Raw genomic sequence first — 17,209 nt, 5'->3', positions numbered from 1 at the left:
GAGAATGGTTAGCTATTGGGCATTGTGGTTAAGTGGTTACGGCAGTGGACTTGTGATCTAAGGATTACATGTTCAAGCCCTGGCCAGATCATTACATTGTGTCCTTGGGCAAGGCACTTTTATCTCCACTGCCTCTCTTCACGCAGGTGTATATATGGGGACTTGCGAGGTGACTTGTAAATATAGTTGCGTGCGCAGGTTTGTGGCTGCACCCTATGGGAAGTCCCCCAGAGGACACTTGGCTGTGGTGCACTGTGGTGCCCCAGGAGAGATTGTTTGAACTGTGGACACTTTAGTGTGTAGGTGTGACAAGTTACCAATGACCAGGGTTAAGTACAGCATGGCGAGACTTTATTGTAAATTGTGCTATATAAGAACTGTTAATTATTATTATTATTATTAACATTTGGCTTGGTCCAGTGCTAAAGGAGGAAGTAGTTTCAGCAACTATCAGAGCGGAGACTAGTTTTGATAATGTTGGACAATAACATATGTTGGCTGCGCACATCATTACAGTAGCTGCCCTTGTAAAATTTCAATAAGGTAGGAAAATGTAATCTTTCAGGAAACTATTGAAATTGATCTATGCACAAGATTAAATAGAGTCCAGATGACAGAGAAACGTATTCTAAGCTTCTGGTGAAATGTGTATTCGATAGTTACGTACTGTATTCTAGTTAACAACATCTGAAGTTCACATGTTTTGCAGCGGAAGTCAACTTGAAGCAAACAGGCCATAGATGCAAACCAACATATTTGTTTGATGACTTCTTGAAATATTAATATGCAATTTTTTTCCTATATCAAAATTGGGATGCATCTCGGTATGAATCGAATCCTGAAATTGGTATGTTGTTAACGTCAAAACAATAGATTGAAAAATAAAGATAGAAAAAGTAAAAGAACATTCTTGTTGCCAGTGTGTGCTACTATGACATCACACCTGTTTGTTTCTAGTTTATAATGGTACAAACTTATGACAGGGAGGAGAGAGAGTAGAGATTTTGAAAACCGACCTGAAGGGTCTTGATCTGGGTTGTACTCTAAGGCGTTACTGGTGATGAGGTCTATATCCACCAGGAAGTCTTTGGCACTGGTGTACTCATGCATATTTATCTTATTCATCATGGTCGACAGATCCATCGGATTCTTAATGACAGCGAAATAATCCGGCACCTGAGATTAGAAATGAACAAGCACAACGGTGAAGAGAAATCTGAAACACCTTTTACTTTCTAGGACAACTAATAAAGCTTAAGACTGAAGGAGAGGGTGGAGAGCAGGACAATGGGAGGAAGATGGAAAAATGGGAAGTTGGGGGAGGTGAGGGGAGAGGAGGGGGAGAGGTGGGGGAGAGGAGAGGGAGAGGAGGGGGAAGGAGGGGGAGGGGAGGGTAAGAGGAAGGAGAGAGAAGGGGGAGAGGAGGGAGGGGGAGAGGAGGGGAGGGGGAGAGGGGGAAGAGGGGAGGGGAGTGGGTGGTGTGGAGTGGGTGGAGTGGGAAGTGTGGAGTGGGAGGTGTGGAGTGGAGGGGAGTGGGAGGTGCAGCTGCTTCCAGTTTTGTCCATAAAACTTACCTCCTCTGGGTCGACAGCTTTGGCAAAGTTTCTAAACTTCCTCTCCAGGGCGATCCTAGAGAGGACCTCTCGTAGAAAAATGCGAAGCTCACGTAGAGTTGCCTCCTCCGATTCTCTGAGCTTGAACTCTTCCGTCTCGGTCAACCTCTGGGGTTGTTGGGGTTCGGCCACTGGAATGACTTCGAGAGCCTTGGCAGCTGCAAGAGATTCAAAGGATCGAAGATAAAAATGGCAGTGTTTGGAAAGGATATCTCCCTCTAGTGGGGACGGACGCAAAGACACCACGTGTTATTTAACGTTAGTTTGCCCGCCCAAACAGAATTACGAATATTGCAAGAGTATCTCCAAGTTTTTAAGGTTTTCAATCATACAGTTGTCAACTCGATGTAGGTGAGTTTACTTTGCCATTTAGGTTGCGTGTTGCCAAACGGTATTGAAACAGCTAAGCTGTTTTTGCCCTGATCCACATTTTGGTCAACATTCCCTAATTGTCTTAGTCAGCATTACAGATATCAACGCACCGCGCGCAGTTTTATAATTATTCTTAATCGCTGCTTTACGTTGTTTTTTGAGTGGAGTCCTCCGTAGATGTGGTCTGTGAATTGTGAAATTGACTGTGGTTCTGTGTTTACACTGCTTCTGAATCAACTTGCTTTTGCCATGGCTACACTGCAGTGATGTTTTAAGAGGTTATCTCCACATTCCTTGGCATTTGATAAAAGCGGGGAGATGCTGCCAGGGTTTAACTGTCATGACTTGGGTTGAGAGTAGCAATGGATGTGTAATTTTACCCACCTGCTTAATAATGACCATGTTTGGAATTTACACATGGCTGACCGAAGGCTTGATACCAACCAGGGTTCACCCCACAGACATGACATGGAGAGTGCTTGTAAAGGACCTAGTTTCACTGATCCCAGTTAAATGGGTAACTCACCGATTTGTTTCCTCTTAGGGGGAGGTTTGACAGCATTCACTAACAGTAACTCTGTAAAGAACTCTCTCCTCTCATCAGCCGTTGGATTCCTCATATTGTACATCTCACGGAAAGAAGTAAAGAGATCTGTGACCTGACACAGAATGAAGTAATGAAACACAATGTGATTGAAAAATGGCAAACTTTCAACCTACTAGGCAGCCACTCGTTGAAATTAAGTACCTTAATTCACCTAAAACACTTATTCATTACAAAACATTCATCATTAAATGAAAAAATGAAAAATGAAATTCAGAAAAAAAATGAAATGAAAAACTGAATAGCTGATAACTGACCTATGTGGATCGAAGAAAACACAAATCTGACTGGTCTCATTTTGGTTAAAAAAATTTCTTAAAGTCTAATGTCACTTCTTTTTATCATTTTGTTAGGAAACTTCTTTTGAAAAAGTTCTTCTTCACACTCTTTGAGTGAATAAAACTGATCCTTTTATTAGTTTTTTGCTTTCATCTATTTTCACTCTTCTTGTAGGATAAGATGAGTTAAGATGGTTTCAGTTGCAAAATATATTGTAAGGTATGTAAGGAATATAACGGATGGAAGATTGGTCCAAGGCGTTTTTGAACCACTATCAACAAGAGAAAGGTTGATTTTACTTTACCTCTTGAGGAATGTCATGAGCTGCACAATCTGCGGTAGCGAGGAGGAGGATGGGGGAAGTCGGAGGTAGATCTTGGAGTAATGTTAGGAATGTAGCCTTAACAGTGTACCCTGATGCTTGCCACCATTGTACGATGTGTGGCATGTATATAATACTAGGTGCTGTCCTTCTGGCTTCATGGAATACCTGAGGAGAATAAAGAAAAAATCATCATAATAATCACAATAATTCAGATTTGAAAACGATCATTTTTTAACTTAGTTTTAAAGGGTTTAAAGCAAAGCGTGACAATGGCAAAGAAAAGAATATAGCCTCAATACTGATTTAAAGTAGTAGTACTAGGTGCAAGTACAGAGCTTGGTAAACCGAAAAAAGTGTCAATGGAATAGAAACATGGTAATGCCAGTGACTGTGATGGAATTTTTTCAAAACAGTAGTTACAGGTTTGGAGTGGATATCTGTTTAGGATTAATCTAATTTCAGATTTCAGAATCTTAATTAATTTCAGAATCTTATTTCAGAAGAGATCACCGGGGTCCACGGTGACTCCTCTCTGAATCTGTAACTTGATTAGTGACACCAGAACTACACTTTCACTTCCGCTGCAAAAACTCTTCATTTTGGTGTTGCACTATTAAATACTGTACATATGTGCCATCCAGCAGGCTGTTGCCACAAAACAGAGAAAGGTGGACCAGACTTACCTGTGCACAAGACTCCTCTGGGTTCTTAGCACAAACAGAGAAAGGCCGACCAGACTTACCTGTGCACAAGACTCCTCTGGGTTTCTAGCACTGACAGCATAGAGTGCTGGCAGGTCCAGGCAGTGAACTGGTAGCCCTTCCAGGCGGTGTAGTATCGCTGGGGCCACGTGAGTACTATGACCCTGGTCAGACTCTCCTGATATCAGGAGACGAGGACGGAAATGGCTAGGTGCAGAGAACGCTGAGCTGAAACATAATTAGAGAAAGATGGGTGAACACAACGGCTATCACAGGAACGAAGTCACTCCTCTCTGCTTCAACAGCTTAAAGGAGACAAAAAAAACAAGTAATATCCTTGGTCTACATGATAGAGATAAATCTCACCACCAACTTCCTCAAAAAACTAAGGAAAAACTCTTGATTCTATTTGGGGGAAATATAACAGGTTGAACATTTTTTCAGGTGAAGGCCTAACATGTGAAGGTCCAAGTCTAAATTCTACATCATCAAGCCACATGTGCTGTTCTTTCGTTTTTCTTTATTTATTACAATGAATATTTCTATCCTGGAGATCGGGTTTTGCAAATTATAGACCCATACCACCCTTCACATCAGAGCCACGTGCTTTAACACTGAACTGTTCAGTTCAAATTATGACAAAGCAATGGGCTTTATTTTAATGAGGGTGGGATGAGGGTGGGATGAGGGCTTTATTTTAATGAGGGTGGGATGTAGGACCAAATAGTTTCACTCATGAAGTCGCACTTTTACGTGGGCAATGCAATCGCACAATAGGGAGCTCTTAAAAACTAGTCCAATGTTAATTAATTTGCAAAATGCATCACTAAATGTCAACAGTGGATAAGATGAACAATCTCCTTTTTTTGCAATGGATATGGAGAATGTGAATTTTGAAATACCTTGAAAAGTTTAAGAAAGACTTGGTGTCACCATCTTCCGTTCTTCTCTTCTTCCTAGGGTTTGGTGTCACAAATATACTGGGACCTTCATCATCGTCGTAAACATCTCCGTTTAGAAGTTCCCAGATAACATCTTCTGCGTTATTCCCTGTAGAGATCAACAAGAGAAAAACAACAGATTAAGATCATGATATCTTGATGCATCTATGGGCCTTGTTTGAATGTCACACTGTCTTGACTGTGTGTTACTAGCAGTCTAATACATAGTTGAATGCACACTGTCTTTTTGACTGGGAGTGCCTAGCAGTCTCATACATAGGCCTGCTCATTCACAGATAGACTACAAGTTTGACAAAGAGCAAACAAATTTGATGAGGACTTATTAATGGCTGGATGGCTCAGTTGATAGAGCAAAGGACTTGAGTCCTCTTCTAACAGAAAAGTTCTTGCTCTTTTCAAATCTCTTTAAAAGTATTAAAAAATGTTCTGAAGTCAGATACCTTTGTAAGATATTTAAATTTATAAGTACCTTGCTCGCTAGCTTTCTTTGAGCCAAAAGCCACCGGGAAGAACTTCTTCAGCCCATCCATCATAAAATCCAGCTGACCCTTCAAAAGAGGTCTGACAGTGACAGAGAGCGCCCTCCCCGGGGAAACAACCGCCCTCTGAGCGGCAGGCACGATATTTTGCATAGCGAGGTGGAAATCCCGGGCAGACACTTGGATCTGACTGAGGTCCAGCTGGAGCTTATCCTTGGAAGCGTAAATTTGAGGGAACTGATGACGAAGCGCGTAGAGGGCGGTCTCCGTGCAAAGGGCTTTCAAGTCAGCTCCACAGTAACCTGAAGAGAAATAAAGCAATATCAGGGACAACTACTAAGAGGAGGCACTTTACTTTATTATCAAGAGTAGCATACACTGAATATCATAACAGACATTGGCTCAGCGAGCACAACATGGTAAATTGCATATATTCATCTTGCATGACATGTTGCAGGCAAACACTTTCACCGAGCAGAGCGTTTTAAAGTACATACGTGTTTTTAACCGTAACGGGTGAAAGGGATTGACATCATGATGTGTGAAAGGTAAACTCATAATTGTTAGCATCTTTATAATATGGACCAATAATGTATCATCCAAGAGCAATCTATGCCTTTCCCATCTGAAACGACTTTCAAAAGATTCCAAACTTCAGTTAAAATGTTAAATTGGAAGCCACCCAACGTGTAAGTTTGTCATCTACAAGTACTTACAGGCTTCTCCCACCTTCATGGTCGCCAAAGCATCGTAACTTCCTGTTCATCGTATATTATTATTATTATTATTATGATATTATTATTATATAACCCCCCATATCCCACCAATTGTCTCACTGTTCCGTACTCACCAACACATCTTTCAGCGACTTCTGCTAGGAAGGAATCAGCCAACTTTGGATTCCACTCACTGGTGTGAATACTCAGGATACTCTTCCTGGCCTGAAACAGACGACAACAAAATAATGCTATGAAAATTATATGGATACAAATAGTAATTAAAAGATGCAATACATAGTGTTACAACACAAAGTCCTTACCATTTCAACACTGCCATGAAACCACAAGGTTTAGTATGAGAAAAGTTTCTTAAAGTCACATCTTTAAAGCAATATGTTGCATAATGGTTGAATTATTTTAAATAACTTATCAACAATTGATAGGCAGAACCAGAATGTGGTTCAAAGATGATCTGAACAAACCCCCTCTTCTCCACCCCTAGCTATCCCCCACCAAAAACAAGAAAAGCTCTTACCTGACAAGATGGCAGCTGAAAGAGGAATTCTCTGTCAAACCTGCCCGGTCTCCTGAGAGCTGGGTCAATGGAGTCGATCCGATTGGTTGCTCCGATCACTACAATCTCTCCTCGACAATCCAAGCCATCCATCAGCGCTAACAGGGTGGAGACTATAGAGCTGTGTATTTGATCCTGACGACTGGACCTGACCGGAGCCAGGCCATCTATCTCATCAAAGAAGATAATGGAGGGCCGCATTGTGTAGGCCTGACCGTAGAGAGGAAACATGAATATAATTCATAAAAAACATTGTGACTGCTAACAGGCTGGTATACACACAATAGCTGGTATACACACAATAGCTGGTATACACACAATAGCTGGTATGCACACAATAGCTGGTATACACACAATAGCTGGTATACACACAATAGCTGGTATGCACACAATAGCTGGTATAAACGTCTATCTCATCAAATGATGGAGGGCCGCATGGTGTAGGCCTGACCGTAGAGAGGAAACATGAATATAATACATAATAAATATTGTGACTGCTAACAAGCTGGTATACACACAATAGTTGGTATACACACAATAGCTGGTATACACACAATAGCTGGTATACACACAATAGCTGGTATACACACAATAGCTGGTATAAATGTCTATCTCATCAAATGATGGAGGGCCGCATGGTGTAGGCCTGACCGTAGAGAGGAAACATGAATATAATACATAAGAAAAACATTGTGACTGCCAAGAAGTTGATATACACACAATAGCTGGTATACATATTCCACAGTTTTAGCAAATTTTATCAGTGTTAGTTGAACAAAATATTCTCTACAAGGTCTTTTGTGAATAATTAGAGAAATGGCTTGAGCTTGTTGGAGAAGGAAATAAGTTTGTTGAATTTAAACACTAAAAATATAAAAACAGCTGGCAAAAGGGAATCGTAGTTAATGAATTCACTAGAGCAGGAAGGAACTTTCAACTCCCAAGTTCCTTTACATCTGCGTCAGTTAGACCTGACGCTGTTAATTAAATTACGAAGAGAGGTTGAAAGATGAAACTGTGACTCACCTGGTCAAACAATAGCCTCAATTGCCTCTCTGATTCACCGACCCATTTACTGAGACAGTCCGCTCCTTTCCTCATGAAGAAAGCAACCTTCTTGTCACCGTTCTTGCACTCATTGGCTAAAGCTCTGGCAACCAATGTCTTGCCTTGAAGAATAAAAAAACACAAAAGCAATATAAGAATGAATTTAATCAAAGCAGTCTTGCCAACCAAAGACTCAGAGCAGGGCTTCTCATTAATTAAATTTGCATGAGGGCCAGAGAGACAATATCTGTAGAAGCAAAGGGTCAGAGAGGACCCAAATCTCTATACGTTGATTGAACAATGAGCAGGGTAGGACAAAAAGATTGTTAAGCCTATACTCTTAAAGGCCTGCATACCAGAATTGCGCAATATTGGGGGTCAAGTTTGTATTACCGAATGGGCGTGTTTAAATCTTTCGCATGTTGGATGTGGCCAGCAGGCTGTGTACAGAGACATCATGTCTAAAGTGTGTAAAAGTCTGACTGGTATGACTTTTCAAGGACTAGTTTAATTTAGTTTTAACAGTACATGTCCTTTGTGAACTATTGTTTGGTTATTTAACAACAAGCTCAAAATTCCTAAACACAAACTGTAACGGTAGTATAAGACATACAACAAAATCTCTTGGTTTTCTGATATCGTAGACATGCGCGATCAACATCTTTTGCATTAATAATATATTCTCGTTGGATGATTCTAAACCATCCTTAGTCTTCCATTATGAGTAGTGACTCAATTAGGGCAATTCCTGTCAAACATTGAGATATTATTTGGAGAGATGTAGATGGATGTTACATACCTGTACCGGGTGGGCCGTGGAAAAGAACACCTCTTGGTGGGTTTATCTTGAACTTTGTAAAAACCTCTGGGTAAAGGAGAGGGAAGACTACCATCTCTTTAAGGGCCTGGATGTGTTTATTTAGACCTCCAACACTCTCAAAGGTGATCTGTGGAGGAGTAGAGAGGTAAGTTATATAACACAGTGCTTGTTTCCTAATGAAAAAACAATTAACTTAGCAACTAGCAAATCATGTAAAAGCAACCTTTTACATTGGACATATATACAATTATTCCAATAGGACAAGCAAGTTAAGACTTGGCTTAAAGTTAAACTAGTTTCATAAAACAAAGTCCTGTTTTTAACACAGAGTACTGAATTCAGCCTCAACTTGGGAATATTTTTTTATCAGATGGACCGCTGAGATTTTGATCTGAATTGGAGCTTGAAAACTAACTGTAGAAATACTATGCATGAAATGTGCCAGGAATGAAATGTGCCAGGAATGAAATGTGACCCGAATGGAACGAGACCCAAATGAAACATATCTATATCATCATGTTTCCAAATGTTTAGAATATGCACTAATATTGTATTATCTAGCACACAATTGTACATGCAGAGCGGTTTAAATTCCACGGAATTATGAGGGTAAGTCCGCAATATTCTAATAATAAACAAGGGCTAAGTACGATTTGGCAACAAGATAGGCTTACAAATACAAAAAGGAAATGCATTGAGATGGTTACATTTATACTTATACCACTGGAATTTATGATTTGTCCTTAAATCAAACCTTCAACAATGATATTTCTTTAAAAAGATATTTCTAATAGAGGTTGATATCAACTAAAAATTGGACAGCCTGTGTAGGATTGAACAAGCCTTGTAATGTCTTTAACGTTTCCTCACCTCTAACCCACAACATATTTCCATGACATTATGAAAATATTTAATGTAAATGAACATTAATTAGTAGAGGAAGTATTTATTGAGGATTAGAGGAAGAAAGATATATTCAGGGACGTGCCCCGCCCAGCACTAAATACTACCGCCCAGCACTGTCTTAAAAATCCTTAATCCTGCCCAGCACTATTTTCATCAAAAATCCTGACATTCCAACTGTAATATATTCAACATAAATTGGGCCTAGCCTATGCCAAAATCATACAGACTAATAATGCCTCAGTTACGCATGCGAGAAACATTACTTATGGCTCTCAATCGGTCCCTTGTAAAATCTCTTTGAAACAAACTAATAACTTTTACCAGGTACGTAATATATTTCACACAAAAAAAATTTAAAAATGTAAATTGTTAGCAAAACTAGTATTTGCTTATGTACTTGCTTGTGTATGTGCTTAAAAAGCAACACAAGTGCCAGCATTTGGCATCTGAGCACCTTCACCTCCCCCTTAGACCCCTCCCCCAGGCAGGCGATCAGTATACCTGGCACTCAGGAAATCCTGGGCACATCCCTGTATATTATTTATCAAAAATGTTGATCTATGACCCAGATGGTTGCCCCGGTGACACTCACCGATGTATCAATATTCATAGGGTCAACATCTGCTAAGCTGGATCCAATCTTCTGTCTGTCCCGGAGCACGCCTGATGATACATCTTCTGCTTTCAGGTTCATTGGAAGACATCTGAATGGGAAAGGAGGGAGGGGGTGGGGGAGGAGGGGGTAAAACAAAAATAGAGTACTTTAGATAGATATCAGTGTACTATAAATTCATAATTTTGCAAAAAGTGAAACATTTTTAGTGATAAATCTTTCATCCCCATCATATGAATAGTAGGCACTCTCTGAAGAAACTTCTTTTTTTTTAGTTTTCTCCTTTGGGGGGTTATATTCATGAAGGTATGGGCAAACCCCTCCCCTGCCCCCCCAAAGGAAAACAGACAAGAGGGAAGAAACCTAATGGACTTGTTACCTACAGCACAAAATCTACGTAGGTAAACTGACTCAGGCAATGAGGGCCTGATATTCTGATCCCAGGAGGAACCTTTTTCAAAGGCAGAATTATCATTCATCTTCCATCAGATGTCTGTGGGACATCCCAATAGGATGTAAATGTCATGCTTTAAATATCAGGGATGAGACTGAGCCGGGGAAAAAGAATCTGAAATTTATGGATCGCCGTCCTAGGGGAGGGGTTTAAGAGGAGGGGGTGTCCCCCTCCCCTTTAGAATTTTTTTGTCAGGCAAGGAGGGCTTAAATGCAAAATGGTGGACTCTAGATGGAATCTATCACATCACGTAACTCGCCAAAAAAGTGTGGAATTTCTGCTTGTATAATTTATCCATTAGCTTTTTTGAACCAAAAAAAGGCTTTTTTGCTTGCTTTGTGCTACTTGATTCCACCACTGGTCAAATTCGGTGTTCCTTCCCTTCACAATCCAGCATGTTTGGCAAAAAAAAAAAAAAAAAAATCAACAAAATCAAAAAAAAAAAAAATAAAAAAAAATAATAATAAAAAACGCGAATTACGAGAAAAAACGCGAAAATGAAAAAAAAAATAATCTGAAATCCGCGTTTCCGCGGAAGATTCTCATGCCTGAAATATAGTTTTATCAAATATTGAAAACAAACAAGCTAGCTTCATGTGGGCTTGTGATATATGGGCTTGTAATCTGTGGGGGTTTGCATATTGATGTAGAAACAGCTGAACTTGTGTTTAAAAAATTCAGTTCTGTCACCAGAATTAGTTGAAAAAAATGAATATGGTACCAATGACCTGTTTAATTGTTGGTCCTTGCCAATTCTCTCTTCCCCTCCCCCTGGCCCCCTTCTCCCATCTCTTTTCCATGTTCCTCTCAGCAAACATAAACTAGAGCACCAATGGTGCAGAAGCTCATACCTTTTCGAGCTGAAAAATGTAGGGCCCACAAAACCAATTTGGGGCCCGTGAGGGATACCCCCCCCCCTCCGTTAGCAGAATCCAGGCCACACCACTGGCTATAATTCCTATTTTCCCCTTTAAATCCTATTTTACCCACTCTCTCAAACAATACCACTGACCTACCCTATTAAACTTTCTCCCCTCTACCTTAGCAGACATAACAAGCACTCCCTACAAGTCATAACTTCACAAGCTGCCTACATACCTCAGGCTCAAAGACTTCTAAGAATCGGCAAGTGCTGATTGGCTATAGGGCTCTCATGCTTACAGTTCAACAGCTAATAACAACTCCCAGTCCTGCTTTAATTCCACTAACAGCCTGTGCAGAGCTTAACCACAAATGTAAACAAACACTGCAGATACTGGGAGACAAATTAAAGGAGCTTTGGCAAAAAGTGAAGGCTCAGATTTTTTTAAACAATGGGGATTAATTGTAATTAATTAACTTTTGACCAAAAATTTTTAGGCATCACCTTATTCATACACAATCCAACAATCATCAGTTCAACTTTGAATATGATCCATCAAAATCTTGAGGAGATAGAGATATTTGAAAATATTACAAAGAATGACCCCCGATGACCCCCTAAATGACCTTTGACCTCAATTTTCCGAACACCCCTCGTAACTCTCATCCCGAGGAACATTGTGACCAAGTTTCATTATAATTGGCCATACACTGTACGAACAGGAGCAATTTGAAAATATAAGGCCGCGGCCCGGGCCACAAAAGACCCCTAGTTGATCTTTGATCTCAAATTCATGAACACCCTGAAGGTAAAACTACCATAGTACTATCGTGACAAACCCTCAACATTGTACCATGGAATCTGTAGGAGAAGAAGCATTTTGCGTATTTCCACAAAATGGCCCATTACGGCCCACAGATGACCTTTGACCCCAAATTTTGGACCATCTCTGATGGCCCTATACCCAATGGTCCTTGTGTCCAAGTTTCATGAAATTCCATCAAACACTTTGCGAGCGGGAGCGGTTTTACCAATTGTTGACGGATAGAGTGATAGAGTGATAGAATGATAGAGTGATAGACGCCGCACTGTAACAATAGCTCACACCAGCATGCTGGTATGAGCTAAAAAGTTGAATCTATTTATGTTCAGCACTAACAGACTTGGTTGCCCTCCCTCTTTACCCATACCAAACTTGGTCGCCTTCCCTCTATACCCATATCAAACTTGGTTGCCCTCTCTCTATCCCCAGATCAAACTTGGTTGCCCTCCATCCATTGCCATATCAAACTTTGTTGCCCTCCCTCCATCACCATATTAAACTTGGTTGCCCTCCCTCCATCACCATATCAAACTTGGTTGCCCTCCCTCTATCCCCATATCAAACTTGGTTGCCCTCCCTCTTTACCCATATCCCCATCCTCTATCTCCATATCCCCCTCCTCTATCTCCATATCCTCCTCCTCTATCTCCCCATGTATGGTAGAGGAATATATACTGAATCTTGGTTGCCTCTATACCCATATCAAACTTGGTTGCCCTCCCTCTATACCCATATCAACCTTGGTTTGCCCTCCCTCCATCCGCATATCAAACTTGGTTGCCCTCCCTCTATCCCCCATATAACCCCTCCTCCATCTCCCCATGTATGGTAGAGTCATATATATACTGCATCTTACCTCATCCTGGCCTTGGCCATACTCTTGGATTTACGCCTCTCAAATCTCCTTTCATCGTCGGACCCTTCTGAGCTGGTCGATGAACTGTGGTGTGTGGCATGATGCTTTCGTCTGGAAAAGACCAAAACTCACAATTAACACATTTAATTAATTAACACAATTAACACAATTAATTATATGGTCAAGTACCTTCCGCCAAAGATACCACAAAGCACTTGTGAAATAAAGTAACAGTTAACAGACTAGAGGATAAAGGACACTGGATGAATGTGTCTATGATTAACAGGTGACCCTTGGCCAAGACCAGGGCTTCTCCTAAATATTCTTCGTTAGCGTACACTATCCTACAACAACTGCTGACCAGATGATTCAGCGTCTTACCTCTTGAATCTCGGACTACGGATAGGGGTGAGGTGTTTCCTGGATTTAGGATACCGTCTCCTGATGGGGGAATTGGTGGTCCCAAAGACATCCTCCAACTCAGATTTTTGACGTCTCGGCATGCGCACTAGGTGAAGATGAAATGTGAATGAAGAATTGATACAGCTGGCAAAGCTAATAATAACTGGAAAAAAATGATATCTCTGAAAATACGATAAAGCCAAACCACATTTATTGATTAATAATAAACCCCCCCCCTGTTAACATCCCCCGAAGTATAAATATTTTAACCCTGTGTATTGCTTACCCTCCACTGGTACCTCAAACCGCTTAGTAGGAGCTCGGTGTTTCCTGAGGTGGTAGTTCTTGCCTCTCGTTTCTCCTTCGCTTTCCTCATCAGATGAGTCTTCTGATGGAATAATGACAAACAAAATTTAATGTTAAGATTAAAAAAGAAAATAGGGCTTTCAGTCTATTGAAAATAATACATTATTACCAACAATCAGTAAACATTAAGACTGTAAGAGTGGTAGATGGATTTCACTGTGATTATCAATGTCACCATTACTAAAAGATATAACCACATACCTCAAGAAGATTGGAATACCTCACCCATGTGGTGTAATAAGGCACAATTAGTTTCAAGGTACATGCGACTAAATACCTTATCACAGTGTGTCTAGGTAACATGTTTCACATAAGGTATCACTGAATATCATACTACCCCATAGTTCACCCAGGAAATACATTACCCAACCTTTAAAGGTACCACTTGTGCCGAACTTGATTCGGATTATATTTAACCTTAGCAGTGGTGTGCACAGGTAGGGGGGAGGGAGCATGACCTATCTCCAATCATCTGTCGGGGAAATGGCCGTCATTTCCTTGCATTCAGCCGGGGTAGATTAAGACCGTTTCTAAGGGTGTACAACCCCCGCCCCCTCCCCACTTCTTAAACCTCATAAAAGTACAAATTAGCACATCTTGTTTATAGAGCTACTACAGACCTACTTTAGAGTCTAAATGTGCCCCAAAACGCAGCATTTGACATGTACACTAAAATTTTATTTTCTGGGGATGACTCCCAGAACCCCCTCCCGACATGGGATTCAGTTTCACTGACCCCAGGCCAGCACCCTGTTCTTTGTGCAAACCTTTCAGTCCCCTCTGGCACTATTTCTATAAAGGTTCAGGCCCATACCTAAATCAGTCGGGTAAATTCTGAATTCCCCCCCCCCCTGCCATCTTTGAAATCCTGTGTAAGCCACTGAACCTTAGCCGTCAAGCTTCCACATAACAAATGCTGCACCAAAAGTTTTCATTTATAGTCTAAATGTGCCCCAGAATGCATAACCTAACATGTAAAACTTTAATTTTATTTTCTGGGCATGACCCCCAGAACCCCCTCCCGACCTGACCCCAGGCCAGCTCCCTGTTCTTTATGAAAACCTTTGAGTGGCCTCTGACCCTTCTATAATGGTTCAAAAGGCCCATACCTTAATCAGTTGGGGGTCGATTCTGAATTTTGCGCCCGCCTCCCCCACCATCTTTGAAATCCTGTGCAAGCCACTGAACTTTAGCCGTCAAGCTTCCACACAACAGATGCTGCACCAAAACGTTTTAACAATACCTTCATCTGAATCTTCATCCGATGTCTCTTCTTCGTCACTTTCTCCTTCCTGTTTTTTCAGCTGTCTCTCTTCCTCCTCTCTCTGTGTCCTCTCCTGTTGTTCCCTCATCTTCCTTGCTTTGATGTGTCGCTGCTTCACCCTGGAGTACATATCTAACCGCTCCAACTGGAAGTCAAGAAGGGAAAGAAAAAGGCAGTTTAGAATGTGACAAACTCGCAGAAAAAGTAACTTTGCTTGAGTTATATGTTTGGAGTCAACAGACACTCCCAGCATTGGAAGTAGGCAACCGTTGATGAGGGTGGACAGACGATGGAAAGGAAATACTCGACATTTTAAGTTGAAAAATCTCATCTCGGTATAAATTTCTCTTTGCTTAAAATCTAGATATGTTAATGTACACTTTCTATTACAAGATAAACATTTTTTCATTTATGGAAGTACCTGTACAGTAAATCATTCTTGGTAGTCTGTTGTGACATCACAGCAGATATGCTGCAAATGCCTTTACTTTTCCATCGAAATATTGCTTTGTCCTTGACTTGTGATATTCTTTGGAGTCTCTGCCTAGCAGTCAATGTTCTCCATATTTAAAGTTTCAGTACATCAACTCTGAAGCAGTTTTCCTGCTGTTACTATGACGATACTTGCTTTGGACCTATCACACAATGTTTGCATGTGATGTACAGTACAGTACCTGCTGATTAATATATACATGATCAGCAGTTCTCCAAAATCTCCAAATAAGAATATCTTTGCTATTGTCATCTTTATGAAAGGTTTCACTGTGGTGATATAATTTCAAAATAAAAATAATAAAAATAAAAATAATAAAAATAAAAATAAATATAAAAATAAATATAACAATAAAAATAAAAATAAAAATAAAAATAACAATAAAAGTAAAAATGATATAATTCAATGTATTTGGCTCAATGATTCTGTTTTACAATTTTACAGAGACACCAAACAAAGTTTGATTCCTCATAAATGAAATGAGCCATCCATACCTCCTCAATCTCCTCTTGGTCATTTCTCCTCTCCTCATCCTCTTCCTCCTCCTCATCCTCCTCCTCCTCATGTTCATCATTTTCTGCCTCTTCTTCAGCTGCATCTTTCCCTTCGTTGTCTTCTTCTGAAGGATTTTTTCTCTCTGGTGACTTGGTTCGTTTGGGAGACGTCCAAGCATACAGATCGACACCTGCGGATAGTTGAAGGTTTCCTGAGGTTGGGGCATTGAAATTAGGTGATTTTCGCATAAAAACTGTGGCCTAATCAGCCCAGAATCATTTATCAGGTAACAGAAAAAAGCAAAATGCTAGTACCGTGTACAAAATAGGCAAATTCAGATTGGTCATTGACTAAAACATCAGTTTACAACTTAGTTTGCCAAAGTACACTCCTTTCATCATACTGTGAAATGTTTGCAGCTATAGTCTTGCTACTTTTGGGATTTGACTAGCCCATGAGTCACTGGAGAGCATATTTGTCAAATGATGCATCTTCTCAATTGTATAGCAATGTGCCCATTATGCATAGCACTCTGCGATGAATTAATGCCAGATAAACCATTCCACTGAAAATATGCAAGACGTGATGACTAGCAATCACAACTGATGTACCGTCCCCGATCACAACTGATGTACCGTCCCCGATCACAACTGATGTACCGTCCCCGATCACAACTGATGTACCGTCCCCGATCACAACTGATGTACCGTCCCCGATCACAACTGATGTACCGTCCCCGATCACAACTGATGTACCGTCCCCGATCACAACTGATGTACCGTCCCCGATCACAACTGATGTACCGTCCCCGATCACAACTGATGTACCGTCCCCGATCACAACTGATGTACCGTCCCCGATCACAACTGATGTACCGTCCCCGATCACAACTGATGTACCGTCCCCGATCACAACTGATGTACCGTCCCCGATCACAACTGATGTACCGTCCCCGATCACAACTGATGTACCGTCCCCGATCACAACTGATGTACCGTCCCCGATCACAACTGATGTACCGTCCCCGATCACAAATGATGTACCGTCCCCGATCACAAATGATGTACCGTCCCCGATCACAGCTGATGTACTGTCCCCAATCACAGCTGATGTACTGTCCCCAATCGCAACTGATGTACTGTCCCCGATCACAACTGATGTACTGTCCCCGATCACAACT

The 17,209-nt window shown here is 40.9% G+C and overlaps 1 protein-coding gene across 3 annotated transcripts in view; it reads right to left on the bottom strand.

Annotated features, from left to right (window-relative positions):
- LOC139973432 (ATPase family AAA domain-containing protein 2-like) overlaps nucleotides 1-17,209 on the bottom strand; it is a 29,195-nt gene that overhangs the window by 8,670 nt on the left and 3,316 nt on the right. For 2 of the 3 annotated variants that reach the window (XM_071980110.1, XM_071980112.1), the window contains exons 4-20: nucleotides 16,029-16,240; nucleotides 15,021-15,186; nucleotides 13,698-13,799; nucleotides 13,391-13,517; nucleotides 13,010-13,120; nucleotides 9,994-10,105; nucleotides 8,475-8,622; nucleotides 7,655-7,797; nucleotides 6,590-6,838; nucleotides 6,186-6,276; nucleotides 5,326-5,637; nucleotides 4,797-4,944; nucleotides 3,936-4,122; nucleotides 3,173-3,358; nucleotides 2,512-2,644; nucleotides 1,575-1,771; nucleotides 1,017-1,176 (exon numbers count right to left, since the gene is read on the bottom strand). In XM_071980110.1, the coding sequence (XP_071836211.1) occupies nucleotides 1,017-1,176; nucleotides 1,575-1,771; nucleotides 2,512-2,644; nucleotides 3,173-3,358; nucleotides 3,936-4,122; nucleotides 4,797-4,944; nucleotides 5,326-5,637; nucleotides 6,186-6,276; nucleotides 6,590-6,838; nucleotides 7,655-7,797; nucleotides 8,475-8,622; nucleotides 9,994-10,105; nucleotides 13,010-13,120; nucleotides 13,391-13,517; nucleotides 13,698-13,799; nucleotides 15,021-15,186; nucleotides 16,029-16,240 (2,784 nt within the window). The remainder of the gene's footprint in view (nucleotides 1-1,016; nucleotides 1,177-1,574; nucleotides 1,772-2,511; nucleotides 2,645-3,172; nucleotides 3,359-3,935; nucleotides 4,123-4,796; nucleotides 4,945-5,325; nucleotides 5,638-6,185; nucleotides 6,277-6,589; nucleotides 6,839-7,654; nucleotides 7,798-8,474; nucleotides 8,623-9,993; nucleotides 10,106-13,009; nucleotides 13,121-13,390; nucleotides 13,518-13,697; nucleotides 13,800-15,020; nucleotides 15,187-16,028; nucleotides 16,241-17,209) is intronic. The other variant, XM_071980111.1, reaches the window with a different exon arrangement.

The sequence above is a fragment of the Apostichopus japonicus genome, chromosome 9 (genome assembly GCF_037975245.1).
Source record: "Apostichopus japonicus isolate 1M-3 chromosome 9, ASM3797524v1, whole genome shotgun sequence".
Classification (NCBI taxonomy): Eukaryota; Metazoa; Echinodermata; class Holothuroidea; order Aspidochirotida; family Stichopodidae; genus Apostichopus; species Apostichopus japonicus.
This window is presented reverse-complemented; position numbering and strand designations above follow the sequence as displayed.